The sequence below is a fragment of the Ambystoma mexicanum genome, chromosome 5p, assembly GCF_040938575.1.
Source record: "Ambystoma mexicanum isolate Mex_15411 chromosome 5p, UKY_AmexF1_1, whole genome shotgun sequence".
Lineage (NCBI taxonomy): Eukaryota > Metazoa > Chordata > Amphibia > Caudata > Ambystomatidae > Ambystoma > Ambystoma mexicanum.
The window spans coordinates 444,724,413-444,745,960 of NC_090930.1; the positions used below are offsets into that span (position 1 = coordinate 444,724,413).

General features: G+C 44.0%; 1 protein-coding gene across 5 annotated transcripts in view; it reads right to left on the reverse strand.

Moving 5' to 3' along the window:
* The window catches only part of DOCK11 (dedicator of cytokinesis 11), a 1,707,663-nt gene that overhangs the window by 764,440 nt on the left and 921,675 nt on the right, over positions 1–21,548 (reverse strand). For all 5 annotated transcript variants that reach the window (XM_069612850.1, XM_069612848.1, XM_069612847.1 and 2 more), the window contains one exon: positions 12,664–12,842. In XM_069612850.1, coding sequence (XP_069468951.1) covers positions 12,664–12,842 — 179 coding nt within the window. The remainder of the gene's footprint in view (positions 1–12,663; positions 12,843–21,548) is intronic.

Genomic DNA, 21,548 nt, shown 5'->3' on the forward strand with positions numbered 1-21,548 from the left:
GACTTTCTGGAAAACAGATGCCACTGAAATCAACCCAAATGGCATCCTTTTGTACTAATAAAGACCCTCGGGAGTTATAAAGGCTGTTAAATGCTTGGAACCTTCATGCAATTTCACCTGATGGTAGGCAGCAGTAAAATCCAAGGTGGAGAATATTCTCGCTGTACCCAGTGTTGATATCAATTCCTGAATATTGGGTAAAGGATGCCTCTCTGGGATTATGCATTTATTTAATTCTCTCATATCTATGCATAACCTCACCTTCACTGAGCTTTTCCTGACCACAACCATGGGTGATACCCATTCAGAAGCATTGATCCTCTCAATTATCCCTCGATCCTCCAACTTCTTTAGTTCTTGTTTGACTTCACTCCTGAGTGCTAAAGGAACATTATGCAACTTTTGAGCAACAGGCCTGGAGCCCGATTTAAGCAAAATTTGATGGGAAAATCCTTTTAAACATCCTATAGTGTTCTCTTTAACGATCTCATCCTTAATCTTCTGCATGTAATCTATTCCTGTACCTTCCACCAGAAATACAGAATCACTTGCATTGGGATCTAAATGAACTTTCAATAACTTCTGATGAGTCCAACTTAATAGTGAGGTTTGCCCATTCGTTGATACATAAATACGACCAACAGTTCTCTATCTTTGAATTTGATAGTAGCAACGAACCAGCCAATGAGGTCAATCTTTCCTCCTCCATAAGACTTTGGCCTCACATCAACCTCACGTAGGTACTCTGGTCCACAGCTCTTCCACACATCTTCTGGAATTAACGTGTATCTATCACCTGAGTCTACCATCATGACAATTGAATGTCCATTCACTGATATTGTTCTTGGACTGTCAATTTGCATATCCTCATCTGATACCATGAATACACATTCTTCTCCTTCATTACTATCACCAATACAATTCAAATTTGTATCATCTCGTCGGTTGCTAGTACAGCATTTAGCTAGGTGTCCTCTTCCACTGGATCTCCTGCAGATTATATTTAGTACAGGGCATGTGTTACTATTCAGCCAATGCGATGGACTTCCACATCTGTAACAAGTCCTCAGCCTTGTCCGACCTCTTCCTCTCTGGGCACTGCATCTTCTGTATTGATGATCAAATTCAGGTGTCGCCATTCTGTATGACTCAGACCGATTTATTTTCTTATCGGATTCTTGCCTCTCATCCACTCTTATTTTTGTGTCTCTTTGAGCTGTGCTTGCTTTCATTAACACTTTCTTATTGAAGCCTCTAACTGCTCCTATAATCTCCTCCTGATCAGGTTGTACAGCACTAACTGATGGCTTGATCGATGCTTCTTTCATTCTATTCTCCAACGTTTGCACGCACGTTTCGGTGTGTTCTACTTCCTTGGCTAACCTTAGCACTACATCCAGCGAAGGGTCGTCTTCTGACCACAACTTCTCTCTAACTTTCCCACTTCTACATTCCAACATGAACTGGTCTGATTCTTTCTTCCAGTTGTTGATCAAATTTGCAGGTGCGTGCTAACTTTCTTAAAGCTGTAACATACTGCTCCACAGTCTCCTCTTGTTCTTGAATTCTCTTACCAAACTTGTATCTTTCTAATATGGTACTGACTTTCTTATCGTAATGTTTGTTGAGTTTTGTGATGGCTTTCTCGTATTCATTCATGTCCCCACTTTCTTCCTCTGAAAGATCTGGTAGGACTTCATATTTCTCTTATCCTGCCAGTCCTAGGCAATGTAACAATAATGATCTCTTCCTCTCAACACTGTAATTGGTCCCACAAACTAAATTTGCATAATGCTCAAATGACTTGAGCCACCTTTTCCAAGAAAGCGACGGTTCACCTACTTCTGGTAAGAAAATTTGAGGGGCAGGAACCCCATGCATAGCCATGTTATTAGCTTCACTGGTCGTTACTGTAGTGTTGTGGTTTGTTGAAGATCACCTTGTAAACCTAGGTCAGAGTTGTATTATTGTATTATTACCACCAATACACTTAACTGGACTAAGCTGTGTACTTGATATGGATTGTCACTTCTTTTCGTTTGTTTTCCTTTTATTTATACTGGGAAGAGGATGAAGAGGAGTGATGAGGATTACCAACACGTCACAAGCAGGTTGGACTTTTTTTATTTTTATACTGGGAAGAGGATGACGAGGAGTGATGAGGATTACCAACACGTCACAAGCAGGTTGGACTCAAAGTGGACGTGCCTGCACACGAACGAGTGGAGCAAATGGTAAGTATTGACTCTGGGAAACGCCTCCTTGGGCGATTCACTTCAAAGGCTTTTGCAGGGTTACCAGAGCTGGACACAAAGCGCATGTGCAGCTCTGCTTTAATGTTACCTTCAAAGGCTTCAACAGAGCTACCGGCGCTGCGCACAAAGCTTTCCGTTTCACTTTCCTTTTACATCGGGCACATGCGCAGCCTTAGAGCGGGAATAGTTAGTGACGTACGCTGTAAACGCAAGGGTGTTCGAGGAAAGCAGCTTGCGTTATCTGGTTACACAGTGGATTTATGACGGCACATTTATGGCGGCACACTGGAAACTTTATTTATTACGCCGCATGTAACGCCAAAGCTGGACACGTGTAGGCAAAGCTGAGGACAGCCGCTCCTACCTGATCACGGGCCAGAGATCCCTCTCAACGGCCGAATATTGAGTACGATCCTCATCGCCTTTGAAGTAGGGGGCTGACATGGGATAAGGTGTTAAAAGGGTTTAATAGAATATATTTATTAATGTAACTTCTGACTTGATATAAATAAATATGGGTTTGTTGCTAAGGAGAAAAGGGGACATGAATCTCTTCAGTGCTGCTCCGTCCTCCACTCTGCCAACTGTCACTCTACACGTTCCAAACACGAGAGCATTCTTCTCTCTCGTGCCCGCTGGCTCCCTTCACCTCATGAGCTCTTCTTTCTCCGTTTGCAGCATCTCGTGAAGCATATCGTCTCATGCAAACACGAGACACTACAATCTTGTACTGCTCACATTACCTCTTGAGATAAGCCTGACTGTTCATCCCTGCTACCAAAAAACTGTGTAGTAGAGACTTATACCAAAGGTTGGTTTTGCTTACACCTGAAGTCCTAATTGTATGTGGTGGTCCCAGAGGGTACTGCATGCAATTCTGCCTAACAATCACACATATGCAGGGTCGGATTGTGGTGTGATACATGAGTAGGATTTTGCATTTTTCACATTGCACTTTATGATATTGTATGTGTATGAACATTGTGATGTATTTTAAATGATGAAATTGTTTGTATTTGTTATTTTGTAATATGTATGTCCAACCAATGAATTAGCAATCTATGGCGGCTTTTAAGATACAACGCCTAAGTGAATAAAGAATTGTTGTGTGAAAAAATAATACATACCCACATTTCATCTTTTTTGTGTAGCACTATGTATATTAGTCACTGGAATGAGGTATTAGGGGCTGCCCTACCTTTTGAATTATAACACCAATAAATCCCTAACATAAACATGAATATCGTGAACAGGAGAACAGAAAAGTGTAGGCCACAGGTATAATCATCTTGAATTAACAGTATATCTACTTTCGTAATATACAATGAATCATTTGATGTTGAGGGTTCCATTTCGTGCACTCCTGTATTGGAAACAAAAATGTGGGCGTGAGAGACAGAGCGAGAGAGAGAAAGAAAGGGAGTTTTTCTTTTACTTGAAAGTGCCTATGCTGTTAGCAGCAATGCATGTTTATTATCTGAGACATGTAGCCATGTTATTACTTCGGACGTAGTAACTTTGAGGTAAACTGGTATTTTACTTTTTAGGGAAATGGTGAGGTATTTGGGGGTGCCCTACAAACATCAGAAAGGTGAATTCAATATTGAATCCTCTTAGCTTTTACTGCGAGAGGGGTGCACAAAACCACTTCCAAGGGGCCATGGAATCTGGGGTTGTTCCATTTGCGCACAAAGCTCTTAGCATATATTAGTTCACCTGTCAGCAGCGGTTGGGTGGGCATGGCATCTGTGGTCAGTTGCTGTACAGTGCTCTGTGTGTCCTGTAGGTGATGTGCTAAAATCTGTCAGGAGACATATTTGATGGCACCTGTTAGGTACTGCTTGAATTCTTCACCCAGAATCGCTGCAGCTCCATGGGCATCTGATGCCCTCCTCACTGGGAGGATGGATGTGTGCATGCACCTGCTAGTTACTATTTCGTGGGGTGAAAGGGGATGGTCTTTACTTGGTTGAGTGTGTAAACTGTGGGCAGGCAATTCACCCAGTTTTTCTTCAAGGTGGTGCGCAGTTTGGAGAGTTTGCTTTCAAGAAGGCTGTCGATTCTCTCAAAAACGCTATTTGCTTGGGGTTGGGAAATTGAGCGCATCCAGTGTTTAATGGCAAGCAGTGCTGTAATTTTTTGGAAGAGTTCATTGAAGAAGTGAGTGCCGTTATCAGATTTGAGTGCACTGCACATGCCCCATCGAGGGAAAACCTCAAGCACCAAATATTTAGCAGCGTGTTTGACATCCGGATGTGCACAGGTCCAGCTTGAACGGATTGTGAAAAAGGGCACACTACAACTATTAGGTATCGGCAACCATTACATCCTTCTCCCATGTCTGCATAGTCTATGTGTAACTCACGGAACTGCCCAATGGGGCGAGGTATAGTTCCTCGTATTGTCCGGAGCATCATGCCAGTGCTGAATGTTTGTCGGGTGGTGCAATGTATAATCATGTTTGTGAGATGCTCCTGAATGTTTGATATAAACCAATCTTCTTTACTGTCTGCTGCAATGTGCTGTTTGAAGCTGTGGGATGGGTGGCGTAGTTGATCGAATGCTATTGAGAAGAGCTCCATAGGCATTATTGTCTTGCCAATGCATACTTGTCTCCAAAGTAAGTCCGTTGGGGACTGTTTACACCCTCTTTTGGCCCATATTTCGTTTTCCTCATGTGGTGCATTCCCTGTAGTTCAATCAGTTGTATGATGGCCAGCACTGTACATGATGTTGATAGTTAATCATGTGATGGTGTGGTTATGATATACTCTGAAATTATGGAGAAAATGAACAGGTGCAAGTGTGCATGTTTAAAGAAAGTAAAGTGTGAAACAGGCACAATACAGATAGAACAAAGCAGAGGAAGGTGCAAGTGTGCACGAGAAAACAAAGGAAACACAGGGGTGCAAGAAAGAAAGAGCAAGGAATAAAGAGAGGGGATACAGATCAGAGTGGTCATGCCTAGGAGAAGCAAAGTACCCGGTGGTTTCAAAAGCTTCTGATTGCACCCCACACATGAAATGTCTAAGGAAGAACTGTATATAAAAGGAAAGGTACATCCTGATAAGCCGAACATCTGTTTGAATCCAAGAGGGGCCTAAGCAACTTGGGGAAAGGGAACCCTGAGAGGCCCAACAAAGGTGAATACGCATTGGTTTTTCATGCAAAAGGAGTTAAAGCTTGGGGAAGGGAACCCCGAGAAATTCAGAGTGGAACTGTGTATATTTATTTCGATTGTGTTTTCCAAGAGGGGCCTAAGCTTGGTGAAGGGGAACCCTGAGGGGCCCAACAAAGTGGAATACATATCATTTTGTGATATTGAAGAAATTGAAGTTTGGGGAAGAAGGACCTAAACTTGGGGAAGGGCCCCCTGAGAGGTTTAACGAAGGTCAATACTTATTGGTTTTGAAGCTAAAGACATTAAAGCTTGGAGAATGGAACCCAAAGAGGAACTGTGTTATAATTTCTTTTGTTCTGTTGAACTTGGACAAGTTGAATCTTAGGGAAAGGAATCCCAAAGAACTAAAGACATTGAAAGTATTTGAGAATACTGCAAGGGCCCTGTGGGGAAGGTCTTACGAACAGCCCTTTTTGGGTGAACCCATTTTTTTTACATTGACTAAACAACACCTGGTGAGAAGACCACCTGAAGCTAACTTTGGTTTCCTATTTTCTGTTGAACTACTATTTTTCCCTTTTAAAGATTTCCTAACACATTTTTGTAAAGAGTGACGGCAAGCATAGGTTTATTGTTTGACCTTTCAGACATTGATGGCCCTTAGAAATATCAGTTAAGTGTACTATCTCTTTAGAGTTAGGCATTACACAAATCCACAAACCTTAGTAAATAAAGGTTTTGAAACTAACATCTTTGAGTCTGTGCCTCTCTTGATACCATGCCTGTCTTACACATACTACAGGGACATGCGTGAAAATCCAGAAATACTGGCAGAAGATGGTAAGGAGGATGTCAGAGGTAATTCCACTGCCGGTCCTGATAGAACCTTAACTACTCCTTTTGGGAATTTGGAGGGACACAGCCGTCTCTGGAAATGACAAACTGTTCATTGCAAACACCTTAATAATAGCGAAAAGGAATATTGCTATGTTATGGGGAACAATAGAAAGCCCCACAATTATCCAAATAAGTGTTGGACAAGAACAGTTGTATGGCAATGGAGGAACAGGTATACAAAGCTAGGGGATGTCCGATACATTTTGGAAGATCTGCAATTAATGGGCAGATGACATCTTAACTGTACTTACAACTGTAGCGATGGGCCACTTCTATGTCATTGCAAGTAGAGATGTACGTCACCTGTGACTCCTTATTTGTTGTAATTGGGAAGTGTGTATTATTGCCTTGATTACGTTGAATATGCTGAGATCTGTTTGTCCTGATTTGTATGTTTGTTTTAAAAAGGTAACAGACACGGTTTTATTAAAGAAAAACTACCATATTGCCATTTAGGACTTGAGCTGAATTAGTATTTTTTTGCAAGTCATTGAGCAAACTACTGAAATTGGGGCATCTGGTAACTCTTGAATATGGTTCTGCCAACCTGGTAAGTACGAAAGTCTTGAGAAAGGTCCTGTTCTGAAATAAGGGGATTAGGTTTAATCGAATGTTCTCAGGAAGGGTGTTCAATTTGCTATGGCCTTGATAGATAACGATTGATTGCCTGGGTGTGATTGCCTTGCTAGAAGTTAAAAGTTAAAAGACATATTTTGAGGTCTTGGAAAAGTAGATTGAAGCCTAAGGTTGAGGTAATTGTTGGACATGAGTACTTGTACTGCCTTTAGGAAGTGCACATGTGAGCAAGAGCCTTTGTAATGCGTTTGTGAAAAGCTACCTCTGGTTCATAAGTATGGCTATTCTTCATGGGTGAGAAAATCACCCCCCCTTATCCCCTTCCTTATGTTTGTGCCTATTTCTTTTAAACAAACCACTAATTTAATGTCCTTGCTGCCTTTTCCTGTACTTCTCTTCACCTCTTCTACTAGGTTGAAGCTAATTTCATTAGATCAAATAGGATTGTGATAAGGTCACTGTTGATGCAAAGCTTCATTAATATTAATTTGTATACGCAACAGAGCTTTCATTCATTCAAGTGACCTTACTTTGGAGATAGTTTTGTTCGTTGAAAAGGGCAATAAACAGAAAGTTTTTTTTTTTTAAAGTGTATTCACACTTCAAAATCATGGATAGTAACTCCCAGGACCCTGCCTTCAATATTTGCAAGTTCAGATGCAGAATTGATGCAGAAGCAAACTGTTTCATGGTCAGGGAAGCTTATCAGGTCTAGAAAAAAGGACCTTTTAGCAAGAGATGCATCGATATAGCAGGGCTGTAAACATAAAATCACCTAAAAGGCTACATTTCAAGGACAAGAATATTTAGAGAGCGTTGAAGAACGAAGCTCAGCAATGACTGAGTGTGAAGGCCGCATCTGATCTACAGCATCATGTCCAGAGGAATAATACCATGCTCTCTTAGACGAAGGAACATTGGGGAGGTTAAGGTTAGGTCTCGGGAGGATAGCTCAGGAGCAACGTGCTCGTCTTGGAAGTAAGACGACATGGCGCCACACAGGTTCGATCCACGGTCCGTGCTTAGAAACCTCTGGGTATTAAGTGTATTATAAATAACCTATCATATCAATACATCTCTAACAACCAACCTCTCCTTGTTGGAGAAAAGACTGCCATTTTCTCCACTGAAACCATTTGACTTTACTGAAGTAAGCATAGATAATTTGAAATTAATTCATTTTGAAATAGTACTACATTTTAAAGCATTACAAAGAAACTGGCATCTGTTTGAGCTAGACCTCAAACAATATTTAGACCTTGCGGGTGTAAAACAGAATTCAAAGTTCATTGTCTCGGCAAGTACTTCGGACGTGTTGTAAAAGCACATGGCCCACTATACTCCACCTTGAACTGATGTACGTTAAAGCGAAGAGAAAAACAATAGGGTCCAGTGCATGTTTTAATATTCTGCCACAGGTGTACAACGAGAAACGCCCTAAACGTAGGGAGGATACATATGGGTAACATCTCCCCGATTTGCTGGTTTGAAAGGAAGCACTTGAAGGGCATTGCTTTACTTCCCTTACCCAGCTGTAAGCCATACCTATATACTAATTGGCCATCCACCTTGGGTACCTAGGTGTGAATGGAGCACACAACACTTCAATTGAGAGGGTGGTTTCTGCTTTGATCACATCATGGACATTTCCATTGTCTGTGTATACAAAGATATACAACCACCACGGATATAAAGAGCTTGCTGAATCCTTAGTGAAGGTGTTAGTCTTTGCTGCTACATGGGTCTCTCTGTGTTCAGTTTGTCTACTCCTCAAACTGTGGTATACTAGATTTCTTCTTAAGCTTCTCTGACCCAAACTGATCTCTACATCTAATGTAGGCTTCAACCCAAAGCTATCAATTATTACACATAAGCAACACTAACAACATTTGCAAGCCAATTCATTTCACTCCAATAAATAGCAAACAGGAACCATGGATAACATTAGCACTAACCACCATGAGCTGCTTCACGATCAATATGGTTTACGGAATGATAGGGATCTGTAATAAAATATATATCCGCAGTACTATTAGACAACTAAAAGAATGTATATTGGAGAGTATAGATTTGATAAAAATGTGTGACAATAAAATCCCAGTGGCAATCCATATAATGAAAACCACAAACTTGATTTTGACATGAACGCCACGCTAACATTAATTTAGGATATTTATTGTTATTTTTTGACTTTTTTAAAGAAATGACGATGTGTTAGTCAAGTATTAAACATACTGGAGTTCCTACCTGTTTCTGTGAGGATGCCGGGCATTGACAATGGCAATCTTGGGTGTCAAAGATCAAATGTTTGGTACCCATTACTCATTACGAGGCGCCGAGAGTTAACAGCAGACACTACGTCATTCAAAAATGGGCAACATATTTTTAATTTGCCACATTCTATACAAGCCAATCAGGCAATTTTCAAGTTTGGGGCATGCTGAGGTAACATTGAACACTGCACCATATGTTGTAGTTGTCACATTGTATGCAAGACATTCTCTAAGGAGAATTGTTGAAATCGCTTCACTGTACAGGCTGCAAAACACACATTTAGGATCTGCGTGAGTTAAATGCAAAATTAGACTGGCTGCTTCGCAAATGTGTGTTTTTAAATCTTTCAATACAATATATTTCTAAAATAATGACTAATGTTCAAATTTAGGCCGCTTTAAGACTGCTTCTGCCCCTTTTTGTTTAGAGCATATTATATTAAAAATGTATGTTGTACTAAGATGTGCATTCATAAAATGCACTTCTCAGCACTGCCTGATATGTGAATTGTTTTCAGTAAATACGATTATCATCTTCCCCGGCAGCCAGATGTATGATCCTTTAGATAAGGGGACCACCCCAGGCCTGTATTTAATGCATACTAATCCTTAATACAATGAAGATTAAACCGAACATTCTAATAAGGTTCTCGCTGCCCAGTATGTGTTTCCATGTTACTCATTTGACTACGTGACTACCATCTGATGAAGAAGTCTAAGGGACTTTGAAAACGAATGCTCTGGAACATTTATTTATTTGCATTTTTAAAGCGCTCAAACAGCCCGCAGGCATCGAGGCACTGTTGCAGGAATTGTTTGTTTTTTAGTTGCGTAATTGTTTTTTTGTCTTAGTTGCATATTTATAACGCGCTTAAATACCGAGAGGTTGGTAAGCGCGGACACGGGGATCGAACCTGTGTTGCATTGTGTTGTCTTGCTTCCATATCTGAATCATGGCTAGATGATGCGGCAGGACCACTACTCTCGCTAGCTGTCCCAGATGGCTACACTATACTCAGACAGGATAGAGATACCACACGAGGAGGAGGGATTGCCATTATATCCAAAAACAGCCTTGCTCTGAGACCAGCCCCCCCAGCAAACCATGCAATCTTGCGAAGTCCTCACCGTTAAACTCCCCCTAATCAACTCACAGACCCTCATCATCCACCTAATGCATAGGCCTCTGGGCCCACTTGCAACGTTCGAGGAGGACATCTACAGTATACTGTCCAATAACCTCAAAACCACCAACCAACTATTACTACTTGACGACCTTAATCTAGGATTTAATGAGCCCTCAGATAAGCACGCCTTAAGTATAGTCAACATCCTATCTGATCTTGGCTTATCCCAAAAAATTAACAAGCCTACCCAGAATAAAGGAAGAACCCTAGATTGTGTAGCTGACTACAACTGTACCGCCAATATCACCTCCATTACACCTCAACTGTGGACTGACCACTACCTTGTGTCCTTCACATTGTCTACTGCCAGACCACTCCCGCTAGCCACACCCATTGCCCCACCTTGGTTAACAGGCAACAAAAAAAATATTACAGTGGACAAAGTGATCCCTGCCATTCGCCCGACCCTTAACTCATTGGCTGACAACCTAGATCCAAGTACTCTGTTCAATGAATATAACAAAACCATACTAATCGCACATGACAAAATTTCCCCACTCAAACATAGACCTAGTAAACCCAAATCCCACTTAAACAAGTTGTTTACCCCCCAACTAAGGGATCTAAGACTCCTAAAAAGGAAATGCAAAACCACCTGGAGACTACTCCCTTCAGAGGATAACAAATCCAAACTAACCAAAATTTCCTCCCAATACAAAAAGGAAATTTGCCTAGCTAAGCGTAATTTATATAACAAACGCATCTCTAACTCTAATTCCAGCATGAAGGAATTATTTACCATAGTGAAAGAATTAGAATCTCCCATCCCCACACCTGATATCTGCAACAAAAATAAAACCGCTCAGCTATCCTCCCGGGACGTTCATCTCTCCATAATATTTTCAGTTAGTCCAATAAAAGGTATCAAAATTGCATTTATGTGTAAAATATGTTTTTCAGAATTTACTGAAGATATTTTCTTTTTTAAATGTTGCTGTGTTATCCTAGCAATTGCTTTGAAGAAGCAGCAGAGTATTGCCCAACACCTATCTGTTTGCTTATGTGTTAAGGTCTGAAACAAATATATGAAATGAACAATCATTGCTGTTAGAGTGATACTTAATAAAATAGCTGTAGGAGAGAATTACAAGAAACATTAATTGCATAAGAGTTTATTGTCGAGTGTGCCACGAAGCTTTATGCTCAAACTAAGCATTATTCATGGTTAGGCAGATCTGCTTTCCTACAGGTATCACACCTCTTCCAAGCGTATAATAGACATTCTAAATATGTTACATCATTTTACCACCAAACCACCACATCTGCAAGGACATGGGCCCTCATTACGAGACCGGCGCTAAACCATGGCGCTATTAGCACCATGGTTGGTGCCGGTATCGTAACGTGTCCGCCATGGTGAAATGGGGTAATACCTCCCCATTCCAAGGTTGGCGGGGTGGTATTTCCCCATTTCCCCATGGCCCTTCCCCATTCCCATTTTTGCCCCATAGGGCATAATGGGAATGGCGAAGGCGCTAAGTACGGTACCGCAAATTGCGGTACCGTACTTACCGCGAAGGTCCCTTTGCGGGTCCCTACTTTAACTGCTGGTCTAGACCAGCCGTTAAGGTCGGGTCCCGCAAAGGGACCTCGTAATTAGGCGCTAATGGGTTAACGGCGCTGCAGCCTTTTACGGCGCTGTTAACCCATTAGCACCAGGGTCGTAATGAGGCCCATGGGCTCTTATCCTTGTGCTTTTCAATTTGTCTAAACAAATAGCCATCCCCACAAGCATTGTAGAATGGTGTGGATGTCTGAAAACCCACGCCTTTTGCGTTTGGATTCTCTGCATAAACCAGGAACCGCGCTGAGAATCTTCTCTGTGCGTTTTGCCGGCTCTATTCAGAGAATCCAAATGTGCCTCTGCCCACATCAGTACTTTGATGTGAGTGGAACGGCAGAGATCCCTATGGGCTCCGCCTGCTTTTTAGCGGGTACAAAGTTCCTTCCCTCCAAGTCCATTAGGTTATTCTGCAAGGGCGACTGCCATGCTTCTTGTGGCAGCCACCATAGGCGGTCACCACAGCCTGCACACACCCACGCAGCAGAGATTATATTGGATTAACTGCATGAGGCAGTGTTGGATACAGGAATCCGAGGTACGCCCAGGTTGGCGTGCCTAACACTGTATACTGCAGCGGCTCATTGGTAATCCCCCAGAAAGAGCACACACTGTGCAAGCAGTGGCGGTTGGGCTCTTGCGTTGGATTCCATCAACAATTGACAAAAACAGATATGCATCACAAACAAGTTTGATGTTTGATCCCTAAATGTCCACAACCGCAGGCAAAAAGCTGCATTTTGGGATTCTCTGTGGTGCAGAGATGTGTTAATGGTTCATAAACGTGCCTTACCTTATGTTGGTAGCGGTTATCAAAGGCATGTTTTATTAAAAGATTCTTTAAAGTTGAGATGGCAGTGTATCGCACATCGTAGTTGTCCTGAAGAGCCAGTGCTGCTTCCCTCAGCAACAGACCCACCAAAAAGTGATTCTTGCAGTAGTCATCGGATAAACTGTATTCAAGAATTACATCTGTGTTGAAAATACATTCAGAATTTAATGAAGTTCGTTTTTGCATTTCCTCAACAAACTGAATGTCCTTCATGGACATGGAACTTGCAGACCATGCCAAGCTTTCTTCTACTAGCTGCCAAAAGGGCAACCCATGCATGCAAACTATGCACACAGTGCAATGCAAAGCTCTTATGTTGGAGACATGGCAAATGTTCATTTCAATCACAGAAAACATTTACATTGTTTGCAAAATGAGAACAGATTGGATCAGCGAAGCTAATCATAGTGCGACAATGACCTCAAACTAAAACAATATCTGCAGTCTATTTGCAAAAGAGTGGCATTTAAAAGCAGCAAAAAAGCTTTGATCTGGTGGTTTCAGAAAAGAGCAAAAAGCAACACCTAAGAGAGAGAGGACAGCCCTTGACATCACATAAACATTGCTCACATTACATTGTCAATATAAAACACAACTAAAGTGTTCAAAATAACAGCTGGTGTGATCAACCTATGCCTACATTTACTGTATGGGAAAAGTAGGATTGTCCGTAAACTTACTGGTCGAGGAGGACCTGCACACACGTCTACTGTTACTGCAATGCATCTACGTACACACCTTACATTCTAAGGGAATGCACATTTTGGTCTACGTTTACTGCATTGCGAACTTTACAAATATGCTCACCTTGTATGTGTGAGAATGGTTGCATGGATGCCTGCCTTTACCGTTTCAGGAAGTTCACATACTTGTTCATGTTTACTGTGCGAAGTGTGTTCTATGTATTTATGTATTTGTTTATGTACTGGCTATTTGTTGTGAGCATAATACAGCAGCATTGTGATTCTAGGCGCATCAAGACCAGGGGGAGAAGGGAAAGCTGAGGAGGGGATACAGCACAAACCAAAACGTTCATAAAAGGTTTGAAACATTCGCAGCATCCAAGTGCTACAGTAAGAGAGAAGGGAGGGAGCCACAAAAAACACTCTGAATAGGTTGTGAGACGATTTAGAACGTGCAAGTGCTAAGACATAAAAGGGGGAGGAGGAAGGGGAGGGGAGGAGGGGAGAAGGTAAGTGTACAGAATGCAAACAATTATTAAGTTCAGGAATAAGTAGGTAAACTGCATATGGAGAACCAGACATGCAATTGAGACAAGCAGGAAAAAAAGACTAGTCTGGGAAAGCCTCATTTTAGGGATTGAGGGGCGGCATCAGGCATGCCGACAATTAAGACTAAGGGCCTCATTCCGAGATTGGAGGTAGCCATGGCGCTATTTGCGCCATGGCTGCCTCCAATACCGGGTCCGGCACCGGTCTGGTTCAAGGGGGACTTACCAGTGCATTCCGACCCTTGAGGGACCGGTAAGTCCCCATTGAACCAACCATTCCCCATTCCCATTGAGCCCCCATAGGGCTCAATTGGAATGGGGAGGGCGTTAATAACAGGCGCACGAATAGCAGGCCTGTTATTAGCGCCCTGGTCCCTTAGCAGGACCCATAAAGGACGTGTGGTCAGACAAGGGACCTCGCAATTGGGCAGTAAGGGATTACCGGCACCGGTCTCCTTACCGGAGCCCGGTATCCCTTACTGCCCAACATGTAATGACCCCCTAAGGTAAGTAAGAAATAACGGACTGGATAAAGCAACGCCTCAGGGATTGAGGGGCTGCATCAGGCATTCAGGCAGCAGAGCAACACGGTTTCAAAGTCATTCTGTGGTTAAAGGTAAGTCAATGCAGAACACAGCAAAGATCCAGAGTCAAAAACGATGGTAGCAGGTAAGTCAAGTGCAAAGCACAGCAGGAATCCAGAGTCAAAAACGATGGTTGCCGGTAAGTCAATGCAACAAGCAAGGATCCAGAGCAAGTTGATGGTTGCAGGTAGGTAATGCATACAAGCAAGACACAAGCGTGAAACCAAGGGTAAGGGCAGGTGAGGAAGTGAAAGCAAAACATGGAAGTGTGCCAAGGTCAGTGGGGAGGAGGGGGGGTAGAAACACGAAGAGGCTGCAAAATAAGCCCAGCGGGTGCAGTAAAGAAAGGAAGAATGAACTTAGTGCAGAAATAACAGCTAAGAAAGGAAAAGGGGTGAATAGCAGGGAGAAAGACAGCATGTGCTAGTGGAAGGGAGATGAAAGAAGAGGAGAAAGAGCAACAGAAAGCAAGACGAGCAGAGCTCCAGACCCAAAGAGGAGAGAAAACCACTGAGAAAGGCAGGGCAGGGTGATGGGGCACCACTGCAGAGGAGTTAAGGAGGAAGAAAACAAAGATAATCCAAGGAGACACAAGTCGGGAAGGGGAAGGAGCAACTGGAGAAGAGGCAAAGGGAGAAAACCAAGAGACATGAGTCAGGATGGAGGGGGTGAGGGAAGGAGCAACCAGAGAATTGGCAGAGAGAAAACCAAGGAGAAACAAATCAGGATGATGGGGGAGGAGGAAAGGAGCCCCCGGAAAAGTGCCAATGATGAAAACCAAAGAGAAACAAGTTGGGATGGGTGAGGGGGAAAGGAACCACCGGTGGAGTGGCAAAGAGAGAAAACCAAGGAGAAACGAGTCAGGATGGCGGGGGAGAGGGAGGGAGCCACCGGGGAAGTGGCAAAGAGAGAAAACCAAGGAGAAACGTGCCAGGATGGCAGGGGAGGGAGTAGGTATGTAGGAGACCCACGAAAGGAAGAAGGAAGGGATAAAAAAGGAGGTAAAAGGCAGGAGGAAAAGGCAAGAAGAGGGCAAGGCAGGAAGGCAAGGGCACAGTAAAGTAAGGCATTATCCAGGTCTGACGAACGAACGTGAGAAAATGTAAGGGCCCAAATCGGCTCAGACTGGTCCAGTCAGGTTTGGATCCTTATTGGGGTTCTTATCAGGGGCCGGCCTCGCCTGCTGGCTCCCTCCCAATGAGGATCCTAGGCAGGCAACAGCCTACCAGAGGCATCAGGAGGCAGGACAAGGGCAGGAATAACAGCCCGTTCCTCATAGCAGCGAGTAATCCGCCATCTTGGAGGGGAGCAGAAGCTCAGACAAAGCATGATTTGCCAAATGCAGTCCCTCGATTCCCATCGGCTCCACCACCCAGGCCCAGGATGAGATCAGGCCTTGTGGTGGTGGAGCAGGGGAGAGGGGCACACACAAGTTCTTCAATGTGCAGATTGTGAGAAGGAGGCCCATACAGGCTTGGATCCTTATCTAGGGCCATTAACGGGGGCCGGCTTCACCTGCTGGCTCCCTCCCAATCAGGATTTTAGGCAGGCAACAGCCTACCAAAGGCACCAGGAGGCGGGACAAGGGTACGAACAACAGCCAAATCCTTGCTGCGCAAAAAATCTGCCATCTTAGAGAGGAGCAAAGGTTCCAACAAAGCATGATTTGTCAAATGCAGTCCATCGATCCCTGCCGGCTCCACCACCCAGGCCTAGAATGGGATCAGGCCTTGTGGTGGTGGAACAAGGGAGAGGGGCACACCCATGTTCTTCCATATGTATTTCTGCATGTAATGTGGCAGGAATTTACATATTTGGCATCATTTGCGAAACAGTTTACAAATATGTCTGCAATTGTAGCTTCTTGAATGTCTTCATTTTTCGAAAAAAGACTTTCAGCTTCAATCAAGTTGGACTGCACAAAGGAAGAGCTCTTTCTGAGATTCTTATGACGTTGGTACCCTTCTATGAATCTTCATGCCACTTTCACAAACTCTAAAATTGGTGTGGTAAGTTTTGTGAGAGTTTATCCAGTGGGTACATAACTATAAGGATGGTACCAAAATAAACATTTTCCCTAAATGTTCTGATCCCGAAAGCATGCTTTTGCAAATTTGAAGTAAATCCGTCCAGTTGTTTCTTTTAAATCCGGCCAAAAATTGGCAAACCCGTAGTCATATATAAGTTTGTTCTGAACAATCCTCCGACCCAAATGTAAACTTTACGGCATCACATTAGCTTTTCATCAGTTTGCAGACCAGGTATGGATTTCCAAATGCAGAAAGGGGAAACTGAATTGACTAGACAAAAGAAGAAAAGAAAAAAAATCTAGTTGGCTGTTAGGGGGTTGGTGGTAACATTTTCTACAGGGCTCCCATCGTCACTCTCTCGCCTTAGCGGTACGACTGGATCCCGATTTGCAAAGACTTAAAAAAGGCACACATTTCAGACCTCTGGTCGTATCCCACATCCTATGGAAAAGTACAGTATACCCCACCAGAAATAGAAAAAAACAGCTGTTTTGGTCACAGGCTCTGTGGGCCACCAGTGGGCTCTGCATGCCACTGCTAGTCCACGGGCTATCAACTGGATCATACTGCAGCCGTATCGGGATCTTGCAAGTCAAAGGGAGTGTGAGGGAGTGTTCTGAGGGTGTAATAGCAGAACATCCTATGTGGTTCTGGGAGCTTCATCAGGTCTACAACTTTCTTCAATTCAGAATACACCTATCAATGTAAGTCCTGGAGGCCTTATCTGAAGTTATGTATCTAGCTCTGAAGGACTCATCTGGTCTGCAGTATAGTGGTCCATTTCCAGGCTCCACATTTGGAGTATAGCATCCAGTCCAGGAGGCAAGAGCTGATGTTTCTCTACCTAGCTCTGAAGGCCTCATCTGATTTGCAGCATTATATCCAGTTCTAGAATCCACATGCAGGATACAGTCCTGGAGGCCTCATCTGTAATTCTGTTTTTAGTTCTGAAGGCCTGATCTCCTCTTAATCATTGTGTTCAGTTCCGTAATTCTACATATGGGGTGTGTTAAGATGGATTTCTGAACTCTGTCCTGGAGGGGCAGAGGTTCAGAAGGCCAGCCTAGTTTCTTGGAACAGGGTAACCGCTGGACAAGCCAGACCAATCAGGGTAGCGATGGCGGCGGTCAAGACTAGGTCTCAAGAGGGGTGAGGGTGACTGAAAGCCCGCAATGAGCACACAGAGCAAGGACGCTTACAAATTACTCCAGGCAGGTGTTATATTAAAAATATGGACACAAGGCCTTTGTAACATCGACCATAGTAAAGAATCACAGTAAAACTATAGTAAACCAACACATCACAATCAATACAATATACATACAAGACCGAGGGGTCTAACGAGTTAGAAGCACGAAATATGCAGACCACCTAGATGGGGAGGAAAACAGGCAGTGCAAGTAATCGTTAGGCCCAGTTCAACATCAGAGACCACCTAACTAGAAGGAAGTCCGAGCCCTACGAAGAGTGGAGCCTTGTGCTCAAAAGTACCTGCACATGCGGTTGCCAACGTGCCAAGGAGTGTCTCTTCGGGGAAATCAGGCAGTTCAGAGAGGTGAACAAACGATGGCGAACAGACCTTCGCTACTCAAGCACGGCCTCCACTTGTGGGCAGAAGCAGGGCGCGAGTACGGAGAAAGGGGTGCTGTTTTTCAACAGCGGGGGAAAGCCACAGGCTCCTGCAGGAGGGCGACCGGTTCAGGGTATTGACTATTCACCGGTCCCCGATGCAAGCAGACCTAGGCTCCTCTGGGTTAGTTTCTTCGCTGGCAGGTTCAGATGCGATCAGAGGGACGTCTCGGCGCTGTGTATATTCCGCGGCAGCAGAAGTCACGGTCGAAGGTGTCCCAAATGCAGCGAACACGCACAGATTGTTACCTCAGCAGGGCAACTCGGCAGCCGCGGGTATTCCAGTCCCAATGTACACGTCTCACTTCAGACCTGGGAACGCCAGGTGTACGAATCGTGTGAGAGTGTCGAGGGCTCGGAATTTAGCAGCAGCCTGATGGCGGTGACAGAGCAAGGTTCCTGTGTAGGCTGGTTAGTCCGCTGGATGGTCCAGGGATGCTTCCGAAGTCTTACGTACAGGATTTGGTGAAGATGCAGAGAATAGTTGTTCCCACTATTCTAAAGGGTCAAAGCGCCAATACAGGCCTTCTCGTACAATCAGAGGCAGAGGAGTCTCATAGGACGACAGCAGTGCAGGGTGCCAAACCTTCAGCGGGTCACCAGCGATTCCTCGACTCAGCTTCTTAGTTGCAGGATACTTGGCTCCTTATCCTTTGTTCGTGAGAACTCAGGAGATCGACATACTAGTGGGGTTTCCAGCCTCCTCTTATCCAGAGTTCCCTTTGCGCCAAAACGGAGAGGGCCCAATGGGAGATCTGCTCGTAAAACACTCACACCATACTTGGACCTATCACGGACCACGGTGGTCCCAGGCATTCAAGACATACTAGACTCTCTGGCACCCAAGATGTGTATTGGGACCAGACATCCCAGCCCACATCCTGGAGGCTAACACCAGGCCTGTAGAAGCCCGCGAAAGCATCTGTGTTTCGCGGGAAAGTACATGCCCAAATAAGGATGGTCCCGGGTCGGCTCGACCTGGGGAAGGGAAAGACGGTCAGCGGACAGGACAAAGAACCTCGTGGTCTGGCCATTTTGGAAGCCAGGCCACCCCTTTTGGCCAAACATGAGAAGCGCGGTTAACAGGGCAAAAAGGAGTTCAAAACACAAAGAAATGTTCGCTGCCACCAGTCCCGTTCGTGACACACTTGCACAGTTCGTTATAAATCCATTGAGAGTTTCTAGGGCCTGTAGAATGACTAGAGGCCCAAGAGTGCAGTAACTTAGCTTACAGTGCCCTCTTGTGTCATGTTGCGTGAAAGCTGCAACATGAGAAAAGAACTATGGAAAACGACGTTTCCCGGTACTGACTGTTTTAAGAGCATGTCAGTTTCCCCATGCGAAATGAGCGAAAAGCCCAGAGGAGTGCGGCGTAAGGCTGCGCTTCTCTGGCAAAGTCTAGATCAGGGTGTAAAACAACAGCAAAAAGTTTGGGGATTGCCACATGGAAGGAAAATTACCTACAATATGAAATCTTTCCTAACAGGGTGTAACAGACAGTTCTGTAGGCCTCATCTGAAGCTTTATGTCCAGTTTGAAGGCCTCATGATCTTCAACATTATATCCAAAGGACATAGCATCCAGTACCGGAAAAGTCCTCTGAGCTCCTGTGTTGAGTTCTGGGGGCATCAACTGGTCTGCAACTGTTCCCAGTTCTGGAATCCACATATAGAGTATAACAGCCAGACCTGAGAAGATTTGCACTAATGATCCCTCCCCCACTCATTTTCTTAAAGAGCCACAAGTAGCGAGGCCAACAACAATAGGAGAAAGGCAGTATATGTTACATCACATAGTGCACTGTACCTGGTCAGACCTCAGACAACAGAACTATCTCCTAAAATTTCAAATGCTACACCTTACTTGACCAGGCTTTGAAAAACAACAGCTACCCCCTCCAAATCTCACCTACATCGCACACTGCACCCTACAGAGTCAGGCTTTAGATAGCAGAGCTATCCAACCAAATCGCATATACTGGAGACCCTGAAGGGCCTCTGTGTAACACAAAGGCAGAAAGTGAACAGGTAACCAACAGGAGTGCTCATGGCCAAAACACATCTTTTTTTAGCTTTAAGGGAACCTGCTTAAAAACTATGAAACTTAATTTACAGACACTGATCACGCAAATCATACCAATTGTGTAAAAGTGTAGATTTTAGGGCACAAAACAGTCAACCCACACTTCACTTCAGAAGGGCAGTCCCTCTCCCCTTTTTCTCTCTTTTTCGTAATGGAAATAGCTGCAAACGGGTGGGGCGGTATCTTCTTGGTTCAAGGAGAGCCAGTGTGAGGATATCTCACATGGGCATATGATAATTCCTACCAAGCCCTCCCGACCTCTGGAAGAACAGCCCTAAAAGTGAGGTGAATTTTACATACCTGTCTATGCCCAAGTTCCATTGTTTATGATGTAAATGGCATGGCTTATACACTATTTATTGATTCTCTAACACACTCATAGAGCGAAAACTCTACTACATACACTTATACAAAATACACTCATATGCTATACACCATACTTCCCGCACAAACCACTGACATTAAATATAGGGTTACGGTTAATCTCACAAAAGTCAATAAAGAGGTAAAATAACAGAGTTAAAGTATAAACACTCACTGTACACCACTACAAATTCACCCATTAGAAGCAATATTACTGCAAGGTATTTAGTTTGCCATTCTAACGGATTCCTTCCTCCCACAAATTCCTTGTTTTAGAAGGATTTGCAAAGCACTACAGAAACCTGGGAGATGGAGGATAGCAAGAAACTACCGTCAAGATAAAAAAAAGAAAAGCACTGGTGCACCACACAAGCAATGCAGGTGTCCCTACCAAGCACACGTGCACACTGAAGCCTGCATAGCCATCTAACAAAATGTCCAAGACAGAGACACTCTCGGTAACGTAGAAGTGGCCACCAACGATCTGTTTGAATGTGCCCCGAGAGGCTCATGCACCTCTTTCCCAGCCAGATCCTCATACTGGGAAATGCAGAGGATGATCTACCTGGACACGGTCTCCTTGGAAACAGCTCAAACTGCATGAACCCGGCATAACCAACAAAAAGCTGGTCATCCTTCATGATTTCCCTCATCTGAGAGACATAGTAACTGACAGCCCTCTTAGCATCTAGATGGTGAAACCTATTTTCTACCCTGGATGGATGAGGCTGAACACAGAACACAGAACGATGAGTCATCTCTGAGGTTGGCCTCACCCTCAAAGTCACTTTCTCCATGGAGAAGACCTGGTGCAGAGGCTTCACATAAAGAGTCTGGAGCTCACGCACTGGCCTGGACAATGTGATGGCAACTAAGAAAGTGACCTTAATAGCTAGCCAGCTGAAAGAACAACAAAGAACGGGTTCA